General features: G+C 41.2%; 1 protein-coding gene across 1 annotated transcript in view; it reads right to left on the minus strand.

Moving 5' to 3' along the window:
* LOC145350807 (syntaxin-binding protein 5-like) overlaps positions 1–16,800 on the minus strand; it is a 186,902-nt gene that overhangs the window by 16,925 nt on the left and 153,177 nt on the right. Inside the window, 4 exon segments of the mRNA XM_080200126.1 lie at positions 439–808; positions 1,840–2,079; positions 3,506–3,619; positions 12,163–12,213. Of these exon segments, the coding sequence (XP_080056252.1) occupies positions 439–808; positions 1,840–2,079; positions 3,506–3,619; positions 12,163–12,213 (775 nt within the window).

Here is a 16,800-nt window from a genome sequence, read left to right on the forward strand (position 1 = left end):
CTGCAGTGCATCTTGTATATGGTGCACAATGCAAGTGGATAACATTCCAACGAAGTAATATATGAAAAGATAAGCAGTATAGGCAGAGAAATCATTGCTGGTCAAAGCAGACAAGACCATGTATCAATTTATAGACCAAAAGCAGCGCCTTGAGCACCGCAGCACTGATCAAGTATTTAAAGCCACAATACGCTGACTGGAGGGCAACAGTGTTACAACTGAACCAAGTTGGAAGATGTTGAAAATTTAGAGTTTTTAAACTTACACCAAACTGGTAACAACAACCAATTCTTTCCAATAAACTTATTGAAATACAAATTTCTAATATCCTTGCAAAAAATTATCATGCGCTTAACAAATTTCAGTTTGTGCACTGTGGGCTCTATCACACATCCTGATACAACTAGTTCATTCGCACTAAAGCACAATGTGAGTTACCTGAATGTCATGATATGTCCATTGGCACAGAAGCATGCAAGGCAGATGCTCCCATTCATTCCCACAATATCAGCACGAAGAACAAATGATGTTTCAGTTATGTTGTGTTTATAAATACAGTTTTGGGATGGCAGCGAGATAACTTTTGCCTGTTTTTCTGAACATATCACTGCGTACTGGGTTTCATTTATCTCCTGAGAGGATGAGGGAGAGACAGATACAGGCCTCAGTTTCCTACATTTATCTTTGTCATCCTTCTCCTCTGGTACATTTGGTTCTCTCCAGGGTTCGTGTGCTGGGTTGATGAGGCTTCCTGTGGTGTCCAGAAATGCCATTCTCAAAATTGCCCCTTTTAGTCTCAGTATAGTCCCTGTAGAATATACAAAATACTGTAAGGAATAATATAGAGCTACACTAGGCAAAACAAATTCAGCAATATGCACTACACAATTAAGGTTTTCACTTACAGCAACAAGCTACTTTTTCACCACTAAATATGCAAAACATTTCAAGGAGAACAATAAAATACTGCAGTTACTGGAGATGCTCGGCACGTCAGGTAGCATCAATGGCAAAATGGAGAGAGGGTTACTGTTTCAAAAGGATGATCATTTGTCAGGCGAAATGTACCAAAATGATAACCCCAACTTCCTCACTCCAAAAGGTAACAACATAGATCAAATGTTCTGTCTTTAAAAATCTAATCCCACCACTTAGAAGTTTCATTGATGTCATTTTTAACATGAAACAGTTCACTTGGCAAAAACACTATTAGATCCATTAAACATGCCTGGTGTGACAACACAATCTGCATTGTACTTGAACCTGGCTGACTGACAAACCGTATTCAGTGGGAGAAACAAAGTTGACAAGCTGTTGACAACTATTCTCGTTTGGCTCACAATGTGCAATTATGCAACATGAAGATGAGGGAACAGTGAAGGTCCAAAGTGACTTGGGGATCCAGCTGCATAGATTAAAATGTCAGGAACCAGTACAGAAAATAATAAAAACTAATGGAATGCTAGCCTTTATACCCAGGGGACTGGAATATAAAGGGGTAGAGGTCTTGCTATAGCTATTTAAAGACCTGATTAGACCACACTGGAGGTACTGTGTTCAGATCTGGGTACCAATATTCTCTTTAAAATTTAATTATGATGTGTGGCCAGTTTTTCCATGTGTATTTCCTGTAAACAGTCAATCCAATAATTAAGTACAAGTCTTTACATTCCACACAAGCCTCTTCCTTTACTTCATCTCACTTTACATAAATGCGAGTTCTTGTTAATGTCTTTAATACAGCAGAATGTCACAAGGCACTTCACAGGAGCATTATGTCTCAATTATTTTCTCTACAATGTCTTCAAATGTGAAATATGACTGTACAAATGCTCTTACCACTGGGAGACACGATGACTGGCTGAGTAAGTCTCTGCTCTCCTCCAGGTGGCAGATTCAGTACTATGACCAGTACAGTGCCAAGTGTAGTCCCTACCCACAAACATGGTGATGTGCATGTGTCCGCCTTTCGGGTATAAGTCTCACAGAAGTGAAGAGCTGTGATTGCCTCTCGGGACTCCTTGTCAATGCTGGTAACACTGGAACTGCGAGAACGGCTGAAAGAGTTGTCTCTCACATCTGATTTTGAAACATGAGAAGTAAAATCCTTCATTCAAATAGACCAGAACACAAATCAGCGTACCTGCAGCTTAAATTATCTGGACATTATTAATGACTCAGAATTGGACATTTTATATTTCAAATAAATTTGTTCCCACTTCATTGATTTGTTGACACAAAGTTAATAGTCAGATCAATTAATCCACACATACTGGGAAAACCTTATGGTAGGAAGCACGGATCATTGGGACATCGAGTCAGTCTCCAAAGGTCTGCTAAAATTGTACTAGTAGAAATTTTACTTCTTATTCGCCCCAATATTTCGGCCTTTTATTTTCTTTTGCCTTGTTTCATTGAACTTTGAAGACAATACACATTTAATGAATTTGTATAATTTGATGACGTTGTACACGAGGGGTGGTATGATGCTAGTTTGATACATTTCTCCCCTGGCAACGTAAGTTTAAGGATTACATCAATTCCTCTTGATGTCTGGAATACTGTGGGAAATTAGGGGGTTAACGGTTACAGCTTGGGAATATTGCCGTTTCTGCTTCTAAGAGTTGATTTGAGGGGCAGGGGTTAGGGATTGTGTCGAAACAGCTCCTAAGAGTGGGCCTCAGACTATATGGTATTTTTTCCAATTGCTTGCAGATATTTTCCATCACTTGTTCCAATTATTATTTGCCCAACAGGCGCTCCATCCATGCTTTCATGGTGGGTGCTTGCTGTCATAGTCAACAAAGTCAGTAACTTTCACTGATGCAGCAAATGACCAGGCTTTTTCTCAACAGAGATCAGTTAGTTTGTGGGGCAGGAAAATGTCTATAGGGAGAAACCTTATGTACCCCCAGCCCAGGATGCTCTCACTGCTCTTGCAACTGATGCGGCAATCGGTGGCTGTGGTATATCACATCACTACCGCTCTCCCTACTTCACACTCCTCCTACACCACCAGCTCCTCCAGCTGGTGGACTAGCATGACCTTCAAGTTTATGGCTACTAGCCTCATCAACTCAGTTCGGAAAAAAGTACAATTTTACAGTTAACCGTGGAATAAATAATGGTGCAGACTGGTCTTAAGTCGAGTCATTATGGGTCTCCATAGTTAAATATGGATTAGGAAGATCTGACTGTTACATGTAGCCTTTTTGCATCTACAAAAAGATGCAGATGTGCTGTACCCAAGCATATTTCTAGTTACCCATTGTAGAAGGGAAATCACCATACCATACTTCATTTCTTAGAATTTTCAGTGCACATTAGTGTAATGCAATCTAAAAATAGGAATTAGATGAGTCAACTTGATGATGATTACTGGAGATTTTGAAGAAAGAATCCATTGGTGATAAAAAATTAATACCCTAAATGAACATGCAAGTTGATCAAAGATTAATTTAGAACCTCAATCCCATTATCAAGTTTTTCAGAAGCAGAGTCTTACGAAAGAAACGTGCAAATAGAGAAGTCATGCTCCAAATATTGTTTTTAAGTTGCTTCGTTTCTTCAGGCTGATGGTTAAGGTGTTGGTCTCTGCCTTTTGACCCAATTCCAAGCTCTATCATTGGCAGGGAGCAAAGAATGGAGGTCAGTACTGTAAATGATGAGCCACTGCCCAAACAAGTAAAATAAAATCTCATTTGGGTTATAAATATTGCAGATACTTCTTTCGTGAAGCCCTATGTGCTGGAGAAAAAAAATAACCAGCATATGGTTATACACCCACTGCATTATTACCCTGCTGCATACCCACAATCACACTGCATTGTTACCTGTAGTTATATATCTGTTAGATTGTAAATAATAGTACCATTTTTGCGTAGTATATAGTATTCTCAACAACAAACATGGCAAATCCAGGAAGTCAGCCTGATGATCTAATTCTTGCAACAAGTGATCAACTTTGTCCCATAGGTGATTTCACTTCAGACTGCAAACTGGCACAAAGCTAATTTAAGTTTTAATAGTTCACTTTAAATTTAATAGAACTTTAAATTTGAATGACTTTAAACGTTACCAGCGCTCCCATTCTCTGAAGATGAACATTCTCATCAACTTATTGAGCACAGTACAGATAAGAATCAAGAGACCACTAGATGAAAAATACATGAAGCATTTATATTGTTCAACAGGACTTGAATGACATTTTCCACTTCCTTTTATTACAATCTTTTTTAACTTGTGGATCCCCCCATTATGTGTGATTTTGTAAGCTGGGTCTTTTCATCAGCAGAAACCCTGTAACCCAATTCTTTGGATTGTAGTTTAAAAATGAACAATTAACCATCTCTTAAGAGATCAGAGTTTCAAAAACACTCAAGGTTTCCTTGCATTGTCATTGTTGCCAGAGCATTCACAAGGCCAAGATGTTACAGGCTGATGTAAATATTTAACATTAGCCCCTTGTTAATCAGGAAGATGATGACAAAAGTCAGATGGTGCTCAGAACATTGAATTTCATTTGGAAGGCAAATAGCAGCCTTTTCTCAGGTACTGCAATGCTGGTCTCTTTTGCTATGCTATGCCACGGCTGCTCAATATCTAACAATACAGTAAGGTAACCCAGGGATCTAACTTAAAAAACCTTGTTGTGATCAGAACCAGATTTTTACATGTCTCATACATACCCAGAGGTGATGTCCAATCTTTTTGGAATCACACTGATAACATTTAATTCAATGAGAAAGACATTTTGCAAATTATATTAAATAATGGCAAAGGTACCTTTTCCTGCATTGGTGGGCCCGACATAAAATAATTTCTAACTGTTCTCTTATAATTTTAACCTTTTAAGTCTGATGAAAGCCTACTGTAGAACTTGTTGAAAAATCTGACCAGCAGTTTGTTTATAAAGTCACGAGACCACTGACATCCTTGTACCTTATTAACATGTCACAGATGGCTGATGTTCCAATTGCCCATTTTATAAAGAATGGCACTTAACTAGAAAAAACAATCCAGCAGGTGGAATAATGTTATTATTCTCTGAAACAAAGGCAGTAAATGTTGTAAACCTACTGTCTTGCAATGCAGTACAGAGATACCTTTGAGAAAATTATTAGTGCATCTACTTCACCTCATGAAATTAGACATGGGAGTTTGATTGTCTCCAAGTTTCAGAATTCTTGATCCACCACTGTCACATAACAAAGTCATTTCTACAGTTATGCCACTACTTCAGTGATGGGAACTTGTATTCATTTGCTTATATTTTTATCCTGAAGTTACTTTAACACTTAAATCCCAGTGTGTAGTTAACATGAGGTTGTGAATGGTCAAAATGACCTATTGAAACGAGTGGAAACAAGTGAAAACAGAAAGCGTCCAAGTATTCAAAGGGCAGATCTGTGGAAAGAAGATAGGTTTAATATTTTCTCTCGACAGTTGTTGCCTGATCCAAGTATAATAGGCATTTTCAGTTCTCACCTTCCAGCACCTATAGCCTTTTGCTTCTTGTCCTCTTGAAACAAATATTTTGTTTGAGATATAAAAGTCTATAAAGAGCAAACTTAAGCATCTCACTGGATTCCTCAAATACATAGTAATTTAAAATGGCTGGCTGAAATCCTACTTTCAATCTGTAACCTAAGAGGTATGATGAGTTGGGAACATAACTGACATTTCATGAACTATCTGCTCCTATATCAAAGCCTATAAACTATCTAAATTTTCAATCCAAACCTTGGCAACAAAACAAACAGAATAATAAGATGAAGGTATTGGGGGTGATGCTCCCAGCCTGCTGCATTCCTCTTGCAGCGCAGCGAGCCAGAAGGCTGAAGTGGAGGCTGTTTTGTGGACTCCAGCAAGGTTTACAAAAGTTCCCCACTTGCAGGGGAGTAGCGGTCCAACCCTGCTGGAGTGAACCCCCCTGCCCCCTGAGGATTGGGCGCAGAGGTGGTGGTGGTGCCTCCTGGAAATTGGCAGGGTCAGCCTGGGCCCCCTGGCACAGCCTAAGAGGCAAAGTGCCAATGCCCAGGGGGCACCTTGGCATTGCTAAGCATCAAGCAATGCCAAGGGGATGGGGCCTAATGGAGGTGGGTCCTCTGGGAAGATTGATGCCACTCTGTAGTCAGGCTGAGTGACAGAGGGAGGCCAGTGATCAGGGCTGGGCACTGGGTTAGGGTCAGCCTGCCTATGCGGGGTGAGGGTGAGATGGGGGTAGGGAAAGAGAAGAGATCCAGGCCCTAGTTGGATATATGTTTGGTGGCCCAGCAATTAGGCTGTGTGGGGGGGGGGCTCTGCAAGCCAACGAAGTGGGGGTCATAGAGCTGGCCAGCAATGGAGCTGATTAGGCATCATCTAACAGCACCGAGATCAGCGCATTCGCAGTGGCCCTGCACTGCTGGCCTCCTGATCACTGGCCAGTCTCGCATCACTGGCTTGCGGAACCATGGTCCGATCGCTGGCCCACCAAACATCTGGCCAGCCTCAGTCTCTCCACCCTGCAGTCACGACCTCCCCCAGCAGGCTGAACCACACCCACCACCCCCCTCCCCCTGCCTCCCGCCCCAATGCCCAGCACTGATTACTGACCTCCCTGCCTCTGCACTCGCATCAATCTTGGCACTGACAGATCGGTGCATGTGCAGTGGCCTGCTCAGAGCTGTGCTGCCGGCCTCTCCAGCAGAAATAGATCCCACCCACTAAATTTGAGATGATTTACACTGAGGCTCTCTGCAGCACAGAGAGTGGGAGTTTCATTTTGAAACACCCACTGGTTTTTTGAGCGGCATTTACTTCAGCTTTTACGTAAATTCGACACTTAGTTTTTTTTTGGGGGAAAATTGCCCCAATCATCTTCCTGTTGGCTGGAAGGACCCATAATGAAATTGATTTGTGCAGTCACCACCTAGTAAGGGACACAGAATCCTGAGTGCAGGGGAGGCCATTTGGTCCATCGTGCCTGCACTGACAACAATCCCATCCATGCCCTACCCCTTTTTCCCCACGTATTCACCTTGTCAGCCCCCGACACAAAGGTGAAATTTAGCACGGCCAATTAATGTAACCTGCACTTCTTTGGTGGGAAGAAACCACAGCACCTGGAGGAAACCAACGCAGACACGAGGAGAATGTGCAAACTCCACACAGACAGCGACCTGAGTCTGGAATTGAACCTGGGTCCCTGGCCTTGTGAGGCAGCAGTGCTAACGACTGTGCCGCCTTTACGTATAGTAAAAAAATCCACATCACAAGCCTGCCCATAATCCTGCATGGATGTGGAATGAACAAGTTCAGGGTGCTTCTGAATTTGTAGTTTGGCAACATTATTCAGCACTTTAGCTTCAATATTTTGAACTCAGCTATTTCAGCCAAATGTCCTTTTGTGTTTATTCAGTTTCCTACATCCCTTGTTTCTATGCACTCTCTCTATACCTGACCCTGGAAGTTCTTCCTGTTGATTTCTATTGCCTAAATTGGGAAAGCTATAATGATACTGACGTCTAACATAAATGAGCAGAAAACAAAACCTTTTTTCCAACGCTTTACTTACTGCAATAAACTGGAAATAAAATAAAAACCTGATTCCAACAAGGTGAAGATTACTTTTCTACAGAAGGACAGATTACACAAATCTCTTCAGCTGATCAATAACTGCGTCACAGAAGACATGGCTAATCCTAGATGATAGAAATTATAACATGCAAACGTGGAGGGCATTTAGAATGGATGAGAAAAGAGTCCAATAAAAAAAGTTGAATGCGAGTACCTTGTGCATGAGTCACACTGGGAGATGAGGGTGGGCAAATGAGCACAGCAGTAAAATAAAACAATGGTAAGATATTCTCCTTGTTCATTTGTGATCAATGAGAAACGGGTCAGGTGATCATTTGGGGTATGCTAAAGACTTATCAAAGAAACGACTCAAAAGAAATGACTCATTACCTGACAATATCAGAAAGGGAGTGAGGAACAACAGGTAGCACTGACAGGATATGAACCATGTCTTCAACTAGCAATGTCTAAAAGCATCAACTCAGAGCATTCCAGGTACATATGCACCTCCACTATAAACATGTATTTATTTATGCCTTTAGTGTAGCAAAATGTCCCAAAGTACTTCACAAAATCATTATCAGAGTTCAATATCAAGAAACACGGATATTAGGGCAGATGATCCAAAAAAAAGCTTGGTCAAAGAAACAGGTGTTAAGGAGCACCTTAAGGGAGGCAAAAGAAGGTAAACAGGCAAGTGTTTTAGGGAGGGAATTCCACAGCTCAGGGTCTAGGCAGAAAGCACGGCCATCTAATGCGGAAGCAATTAAATTGGGGTGCATGAGAAGCAAGAATTTCAAGGAGCACAGATATCTGATGAATGTAAGAAATTACACAGCTAGGGAGAGCCAAGGCCATAGAGAGGTTTGAATACAAAAAAAGAAAATCTTAAAGTCAAGATGTTGTTTAACCAGGAGCCAATGTAGATCAGCAAACCTGGGATGAAGGATGATCGAGGCTTTGTGACTGGGACACGGGCAGCAGAGTTTTGTTTGAACTCAAGTTTATGGAGGGTGGACTGCGGGAAACCAGTCAAATGAGTGTTGGAAGAGTCAAGTCCAGAGGTAACAAATTCATGGGTGATAGCTTCAGCAGCAGATGAGCCAGGGTGGAGTCAGATGGTTTAAAGAGGTGGAAAGGAAAAGTTTTATTGATGATGCATGTGTAGTCGTAAGTTCATCACAGGCTCAGTCTCAGATAAAGTAAGGGAGAGGGATGAAGTCAATGGCTAAAAAAGATTGTGGCAAGGACCGAAAACTTTGGTTTCATTTTCCCATAATTTTAGTTGGAAAAACCTCTACTCAGACAGTACTAGCTGTTGGTGAAGCAGTCGGATAAGTTAGAGACCGTGAAGGAGTCAAGATGGTTGGCAGTGAAGAGGAACAGTGTCAGCTGTTGCTCAGTGGGTAGTGCACACACATCGGAATCAAAATGCTGTGGGTTCAAATTCCACTCCAAAGACCATGTAATGAGGTGATGCCTTATTAATTAGACATTAAACCATTTTGCCCTCTCAGGTGAGGATTTTCCCCCCAAGAAAACAAGGTGTTTCTCCCAGTCCCCTGACTAATACATATCCTTTAAACCATATCTCTAAAATATACAATACTTTTCACTGTATGCTAATACATGCGACAATAATAAATCAAATCAAATATATGATTTTGTCAATATTGCATTGCTGTTCGTCAGGCTTTGTTGCATGCACAAGGGCAGTTCCATCTCCTGGCATTACAACAGTGACAGTGGGCGGGACTTTTCAGCTTCGTTGGCCAAGATGGGAAATCCCTGTCCAAGGTCAATGGAGATTTCCATTGTAGGTTCCTCGCCTGTACCCATTCCATTGCAGGCGAGATAAGAACATAAGAACATAAGAAATAGGAGCAGGAGTAGGCCATCTGGCCCTTCGAGCCTGCCCCGCCATTCAATAAGATCATGGCTGATCTGTCGTGGCTCAGTTCCACTTTCCCGCCCTCTCCCCATAACCCTTAATCCCCTCTCTTATCAAAAACCCATCAACCCGCTTCTTAAAAATATTTAGCGAGGCAGCCTCCACCACTTCAACGGGCAGAGAATTCCAGAGATTCACCACCCTTTGAGTGAAGAAGTTCCTCCTCAACTCCGTTCTGAACCGCCCCCCCTTTATCTTGAGGCTGTGCCCCCTAGTCCTACTGTCTTTTTTGAGCGGGAAGAGTCTTTCCACCTCTATCCTATCCATCCCATTCATCATCTTATACGTCTCAATGAGATCTCCCCTCATTCTTCTAAACTCTAACGAGTACAAGCCTAGTTTATTCAGCCTCTCCTCATAGCTCAACCCCCTCAACTCCGGTATCAGCCTAGTAAACCTCCTCTGCACTCCCTCCAAGGCCAAAATATCCTTGCGCAGGTGCGGCGCCCAAAACTGCACACAGTACTCCAGCTGCGGCCTCACCAATGCCCTATACAGCTGCAGCAAGACCTCCCTACTTTTATATTCAATCCCCCTTGCTATGAAGGCCAGCATCCCATTCGCCTTCCTGACCACCTGCTGCACCTGCAGGCTGGGTTTTTGCGACTCATGCACAAGGACCCCGAGGTCCCTCTGCACCGTCGCCTGCTGCAGTTTTTCGCCCCGTAAGTAATAGTCCTTCCTACCAAGAGTTCCGGCCTACGTGTCCATAATATCTGCTTGAACAGGAGTGGAAAATGAGGTGATAAGAACCTATAAAGGGCAGAATACCATGGCAGGTAGGTGAACACAACAGATCAACTGGACAGTTGATTTTAACTATAGTTGGTGGTAGAAAGTGGGTGATAGTTGATCCACTATCATTAAACATTCTGTTAATGTTCCTGTCCCACTTGGGTCAAAGATGTATATAGGACAGTCTCCTTGTGAAGGCTGAGTAGAATTGTTCATGAGTTAATTTGAGGTGGTCATCAATGGATAGGATGTTGCAGCAGTTGCTGTACTTAAAGCACAACAGACATTATAATGATCAGGACCTGGCAGTAAGTTATTGGACCAGGAGCAGCGATAACACAATTCTCTGTTAGAGAAAGAAATATTCAACATCCAGAACTGTGAACATAACCTTGTTTCTGGCAATTGAATTGGTAGCAATGTGACATAACTGGCAGCCGAGTAACATAGAGCAACAAACTTCAGAGAGAAGTCCGACTTAGAGATCTTAAAAACAGGAGTGGAATTGCCACCTGCTATGCCTCAAAAAATACTTCCACAATCTGATCTCAGTATATCACTTGCAAATCAACTTGGCTAGGAAGAGTTGCAAAACATATTTGCTGTTTAATTAAATCTCCTGCTGATTAAATAGACGATACAAGTTTCTCATCTATGTTGACAAAGGGCTCAATACTAAGATCCAGTGGCAGTGCTGAGAATTAAATGGATTGTAATGATTTTCCATCCCTACTCCCATCTTCACAAACACACTCATGGGCACAAAATTACAAGATATTCTGACAAGGATTTAACATTTGGGGAATAAGCAGTGAGATAATGTGTGACAATGCTCCAACTACAATCCAGCCAGGGTTAATGTACAGAAAACTTGAAGGGTCTACTTGCAATTAAGGGTCCTGAATAAAATGAAATAGGATAGCCTAATCAGGTTCCTACTGGACACAAGTCTACAGCATAAAACAATCTGCAGTTTAAAAGTGACACTGAGGTAGTACCACCAGTACGGCTCAAATGGAAATTGTGACAGTGATGTCAAGCACTTGCAATACTGCAACTCAAGTAAGAGGTCATAAGAAATTGTGGGAGGTTCCTCAAACCATTGCAGCTGAGCACAATCCTGTTCTGAACCTGATACCTGCCATACATGCACATTTTTAACTCTGTTCATTGAATACTGATCAGCAGTGGGAATCTTGACTGATTTCCCCTCTATTCTCGCCCTATAGATTGTATATGAAATGGGAGTTCTGGCTAGTTTTCCCTTTTAGGCCACGAGCACTTATTTATTCCTAGAATTTGGACTTCAGTGGATCTTTAGTATTTGTTTATCCCTACTTGCCCTCAAGATGGTAGCTGCAGGCCCTCTTCCTGAACTGTGACAGACCATGTGGTGAAGACATTCCTACAATGCTGTTTGGTAGGGAGTTCAAGGCTTTAACTCCAGCAATAATGAAACATGTCCAAATTAGAGACTTGGAGGGACAGGGTTACAGAGGTGATGGACTTTCCCATACATTTGTTTGCCCTCGCCCTTCCGGATGATGGAAGTCTTGTGTTTGTGCGGTTTTGCCAAATGCTTGGCTACTTGCTACAATGCATTTTGCTGATATTAAGGATGAGCCAAAAGACTTGCTGCTCTATACAGTTCGTTAAACTCACTAAATCATAATGATAGTTTGCTCTCCAGCTCATTCTGAAGCAAGTTAATTCTTACAGACAGATCAGCATTTAACATTCTGCTATTACTGTGGTAAGAAATAAATAAGCTTTATTAAAACTACAAGCACTTATCTGCACTTACAGATTGGCAGATCAACATGTCTACCCATTTGTTGTTTCCAGTTGCACACAAATAAATGTAAACATACGAAGAATATTTCAACACCAAGTATCGTGCTAGCCTCCGCACTTACCTAAATCAGGTTTCAGTTCAGTCGGCAAGCTTAGTTTTCTTGACATCTTCGCTGAAAAAAACCCACAGAAAGTTAGGTTTAGGCAAAATGGTACAAACCAGTACTGAAGCGTGGAGTCATAAACTGATATATTTCCTTGTCGATTCAAGACCACTTAATACATACTGCAGGATTAACACAAGCCAAGATTCCAATGAGATTTGCCAAACACCTCCCCCTTTGAAGGGTTTACCTTAGAACACAAAGATGGTTTCCAAACACCATTTTTGAAACTCAGCATATCACTCCACCCCACTTCAATGAAATACAAGACAATATCAGCAGCAGCCAACACTTGCATTTAAATAATGCCAAGGCCCTTTAAAGGATCAATTATCAGAAAAAAATGTTGAGCCACATGAAGAAATATTACAACCGGTGAACAAAAGTTTGACCAATCAAGTAGGTCTTAAGGAACACTTCAGACGAGGAAAGAGATTTAGGGAGGAAATTCCAGGTATCAGCAGGTGAGCTTAAATAGGGTTGAAAGTCAGCAGTCATTGTGACAGAGAGGAAGTTCAGCTCTAGATCAATCTGGATGGCAAGACTGTCAATGGTCCAATTTAGCCTCACAGCTTGTGACCAGTGAGAGGGATGGAGTTAGTGAATAGGGAACAGAGCTTATCTGTCTGATTTTCTCCATACTACACTACAGAAAATGCTAGATGTCAGACAAGTAGGTTGACAAATCAACAACAGCAGTGGCGTGGTTGAGAGTGGTATTGTTAAAGTAGAGCTGGGTGGCATCACTAGATATGTAGAACAGAAGGTCACTATTTATGATGACACCAAAGGGCAGCTTCTTGGGGGATACCAGAGGTAATGGCATGGAAATGGATAAATAAGCCATTGCAGATGATTTTATGGCTACGACTGAATAGACAGAAATAGAACCAATGTGGACTATACAGGAGTCGGGGTGGACGATGCGGTTACCCAGTTAACGGCCACAGATAGGTCAAGTGGGTGAGAAGATAATTTAGCACTGTAACAGTCACAATGTCACGTGATTTTGATGAGGGCTATTTCAATACTGAGGCAAAAATAGAAATCTGATTGATGGGGTTCAAAAATGGAGTTGCAGGAAGAATTGAGATGACAACACACTTAAGCAGCTTTAAGAGGAAAAAGATGCTGGAGAGGAAGTAACAGTTTGCCAGTACAGAGGGAACAAGGACTTTTTTGGTGGTGTTAATGACAAAGAGTATGAGGCAGCACTTGAGGAGAACAATCAACAATTAATTGGGCGGGGGGGGGGGGGGGAAAGAGAGAGAGAGAGAGAGAGGAAAGGAAGTTGGATGATCAGCAGTTTGATGAGAATAGGGTTAAGGTAGGTTGCATGAACAAGGTGAGCTTGTAAAGGACATAAAGAACAATAGATAAATTATGGGAGATAAAAGATGTGTGGGGGAGGGGGCAGTGTTGGGGCAGGAGGAAAGAAAGGGGAGGAATTTGAAAAGACAGTTTATAATAGAGATGAGAAGCCACTGACTATGTTACTATTCTAAGTTAATCCTGGAAGAATAGGCAATTTTGCAGAGAACAAGACCAAATAATGTTTTATGTAGTCCAGTCAGATCTGCCAATGTATTGCCAGATCAGCTGTCCAACAGCAATTTTCAAATCTGCTATCCATAAACTTTACTTCAAAGCTACTTCTCCTTCCATTGGAATACAAAGGTAGTTCTTTCAATTGTATTTGCAACTCAACAATATCACTTCATCAGTAAAATGTAAAGCACCTTTTCAGTTTTCTTTGGAGCTCAATCTACCCTTACCATTGAAATACAAGGCAACTTCTGTCACAGTATTTGGAACTCAGTAATCTCTCCTTTCCCCTGAATACAAGACAATTGTTCCAGTCATATTTGGAATTCACCAATACCTATTTTCCTTCTATTCAAATAGAAAGCAACCTTTTATTTACAAATTTGCATCAAGCCATATCCCACATGACCTTTCTCACTCCTCCAATTGGCTGGAATTGTACATTAACACCTACATCTCAGATTTTATACTTGTATGCTAAAACTAGGATGGGCCCACTCAAGCAGTGATTGTTAGTGTCAGCTGTGACTCAGCTGGTACACTTTTGTCTGAGTTAAAAGCTTGTGGATTCAAGTTCTACTCCACAGAATGGAACACTGTTTAGGCTGGCATTTCAGTGCAGCTTTGAGGGACTGTTGTACTGCCTTTCTGACCAATAATTGAACAGAATTTTCCATTTGTCCTCTTGAAGATAAGTGCAAGTTTTCTGCTGTGTCCTAGACAATATTTATCTCATTGCTGGCAGGTGTGGCTGTGCATAAATTGGCTGGTTTGAGAGTATTTTGTGCATAAATTGTCTGTTTCATTTGTCTACAGTTCAAAGTACTACATTGGTTGCAAGCGTTTTATGGTGTCTAAGGTACATGAAAGGCATTAGGTAAATGCAATTCCTTTTTTCCTTAACTAAACAGCATTAGCTGGCTTTCTTCTGAATCTTGTCTTTTGGAGGAAATCCCCATTTGACAACACATTATATTGTTAGGTCTTTTACAGGGACTGGAACTGCAACAGATCGCGGAAGAGCTAAATTCCATCCTGCTGAATCATATTAATGGGATCCTTAGATGCCTGCACCCAGATGCAAATCAACATTTAGAATGGACATGGAAGTACTGACATATTAGTGCATTGGATAGAAAACAGAATTAACAACAGAAAACAGAACGTGATAGCGGCAAATCAGAAAAAAAGCTTTGAGAACGGCCAAAGGACAAGATAAGGACTGCCTGTTGTGACAATGGACACTTTAGGAACTTTAAAGCAGTTATTGGATAGGCACGTGGAGCACAGCAGAATGACAGAGTGGGATAACTTGATCTTGGTTTCGGACAAAGCTCGGCACAACATCAGGGCCGAAGAGTCTGTGCTGTGCTATACAGTTCTATGTTCTCTGTTATATAAGGGAAAAGATAAAGGAGATACTGCAATATAAAATTCTTTAATGCCGCTGTTTCCCTATTCAGGCGATACGGAGCAAGAGGAGGAGTTGACCCCTAGACTCCTAGATCCTCATGAATTGGTTGTTATTAAATGTGTTGCACATATGAAGGTGGACACTCCTGTGCAATTAGGGAATGCCTGTGCTGATTTCTCAGCATGAGAAATAATAGGGGTAACGTTATTAAATGCCCTCTTGGAACCACTCCCTTGCCAGATGGCCCTTTTGCCTGTATACAGTTTGATTTTATTGAATAACCTAAGACATGAATAAGACTTTAATGACCCTGCTCGCAGCACCAAATGTTGAAGTGGAAACTTTCCTGCTTCTTGAATGTGGTAGAAAGACTCAACAAAAGTTCGTTCCACCAAAATAACTTCCAAGTAGAAGTTTCCAAGAAAGAAATACGGAATAGGAGGGACCAGGCCAAATGGTCCCTCTAGTCTGCTCTGTCATTCAATAAAATCACACCAGATCTTCTAGCTCACCTCACTTTCCAACCTAATCCGCCTTTCGCTGAATTCTCATATTGCCTAATGATCTGGAAATCTGAGTCTTGAATGTAGTCAATAACTAAGCATAAACAGGCCTCTGCAATAAAGACTCAGTGCTCTGGCTGAACAGATTTTTCCCCCAGACATAATCAATGATTTCAAAAGGAAACTGGATTGGCACCATAAAGAAATAAAGTTGCAAGGTTTTAAGGAGCGAGCAGGGGAGCAGGATTGGCTAGAGCAGCTGGGATGGTATTGATGGGCCAAATGGCCTCCATCTGGGTCATAAATGGTAACAGCTCAAACCCCTCTAAGAATTTTGTATATTGCACTAAAATCATCTCTTATGCTTTTCAACTCCAGAGAATATAGGCCCATTAAATTGGGCAAGTCAACTGCAAGTAGATTTTAAACAGAGATCAATGTAATGAACACTGACATACAAGATATGAAAAATGCCTGCACACAGACAAAAAAAACAGTAAAAGGATATGGTTGTTGCTGCTGGTTATTCACTAAAAGTTCCCAATCAATATGAAACTTTTCAACAGTATAATGATGTACTGGGATGTTATTCAAGTCTTGTACACATCAGTTGCTGAGATAATGTGCTAAATATAGTTCTGGGCATCCTAACGTCACCATATGTTAAAGAAGATTCAGAGAAGAGCAGGAAGTGAGATTCAGGGACTGATTTCTCAGTATAAACTAAGAAACTGAAATTAGCATTAGCGAAAAGGTTGGGGGAGGCATTATTATGCAATTATTTAATCTATCTACAGAGAAATTGAACAAGTTGCCTTCCTTTGCTGTCACGCTGCAGATCACTCAAATTTGTGCCACATCTATAATTCAAAGACTGATTGTATTTTAACCAAACAAATCAGGAAAATCACAACAAGCAGATGGTATGAATTAATAAGCAGCAAGCAGAATGAAAAGTATTATTGCATTGGAAAAATCAACATTGAGTCTGTCCAGCAAGAGTAAAAGTTTGAGTCAAACATTTTAATAGGATCATTTAAAAGTACTTTTTCTCTCAGTCTGCCAAGATTTATAACAGAATTAAAAGATCAGAAAACATTTTCAGTTTGCAAATATTTATCAAATTACTTTCAT

The sequence above is a fragment of the Carcharhinus amblyrhynchos genome, chromosome 12 (genome assembly GCF_965287045.1).
Source record: "Carcharhinus amblyrhynchos chromosome 12, sCarAmb.v2.hapA, whole genome shotgun sequence".
In the NCBI taxonomy this organism is placed as follows: domain Eukaryota; kingdom Metazoa; phylum Chordata; class Chondrichthyes; order Carcharhiniformes; family Carcharhinidae; genus Carcharhinus; species Carcharhinus amblyrhynchos.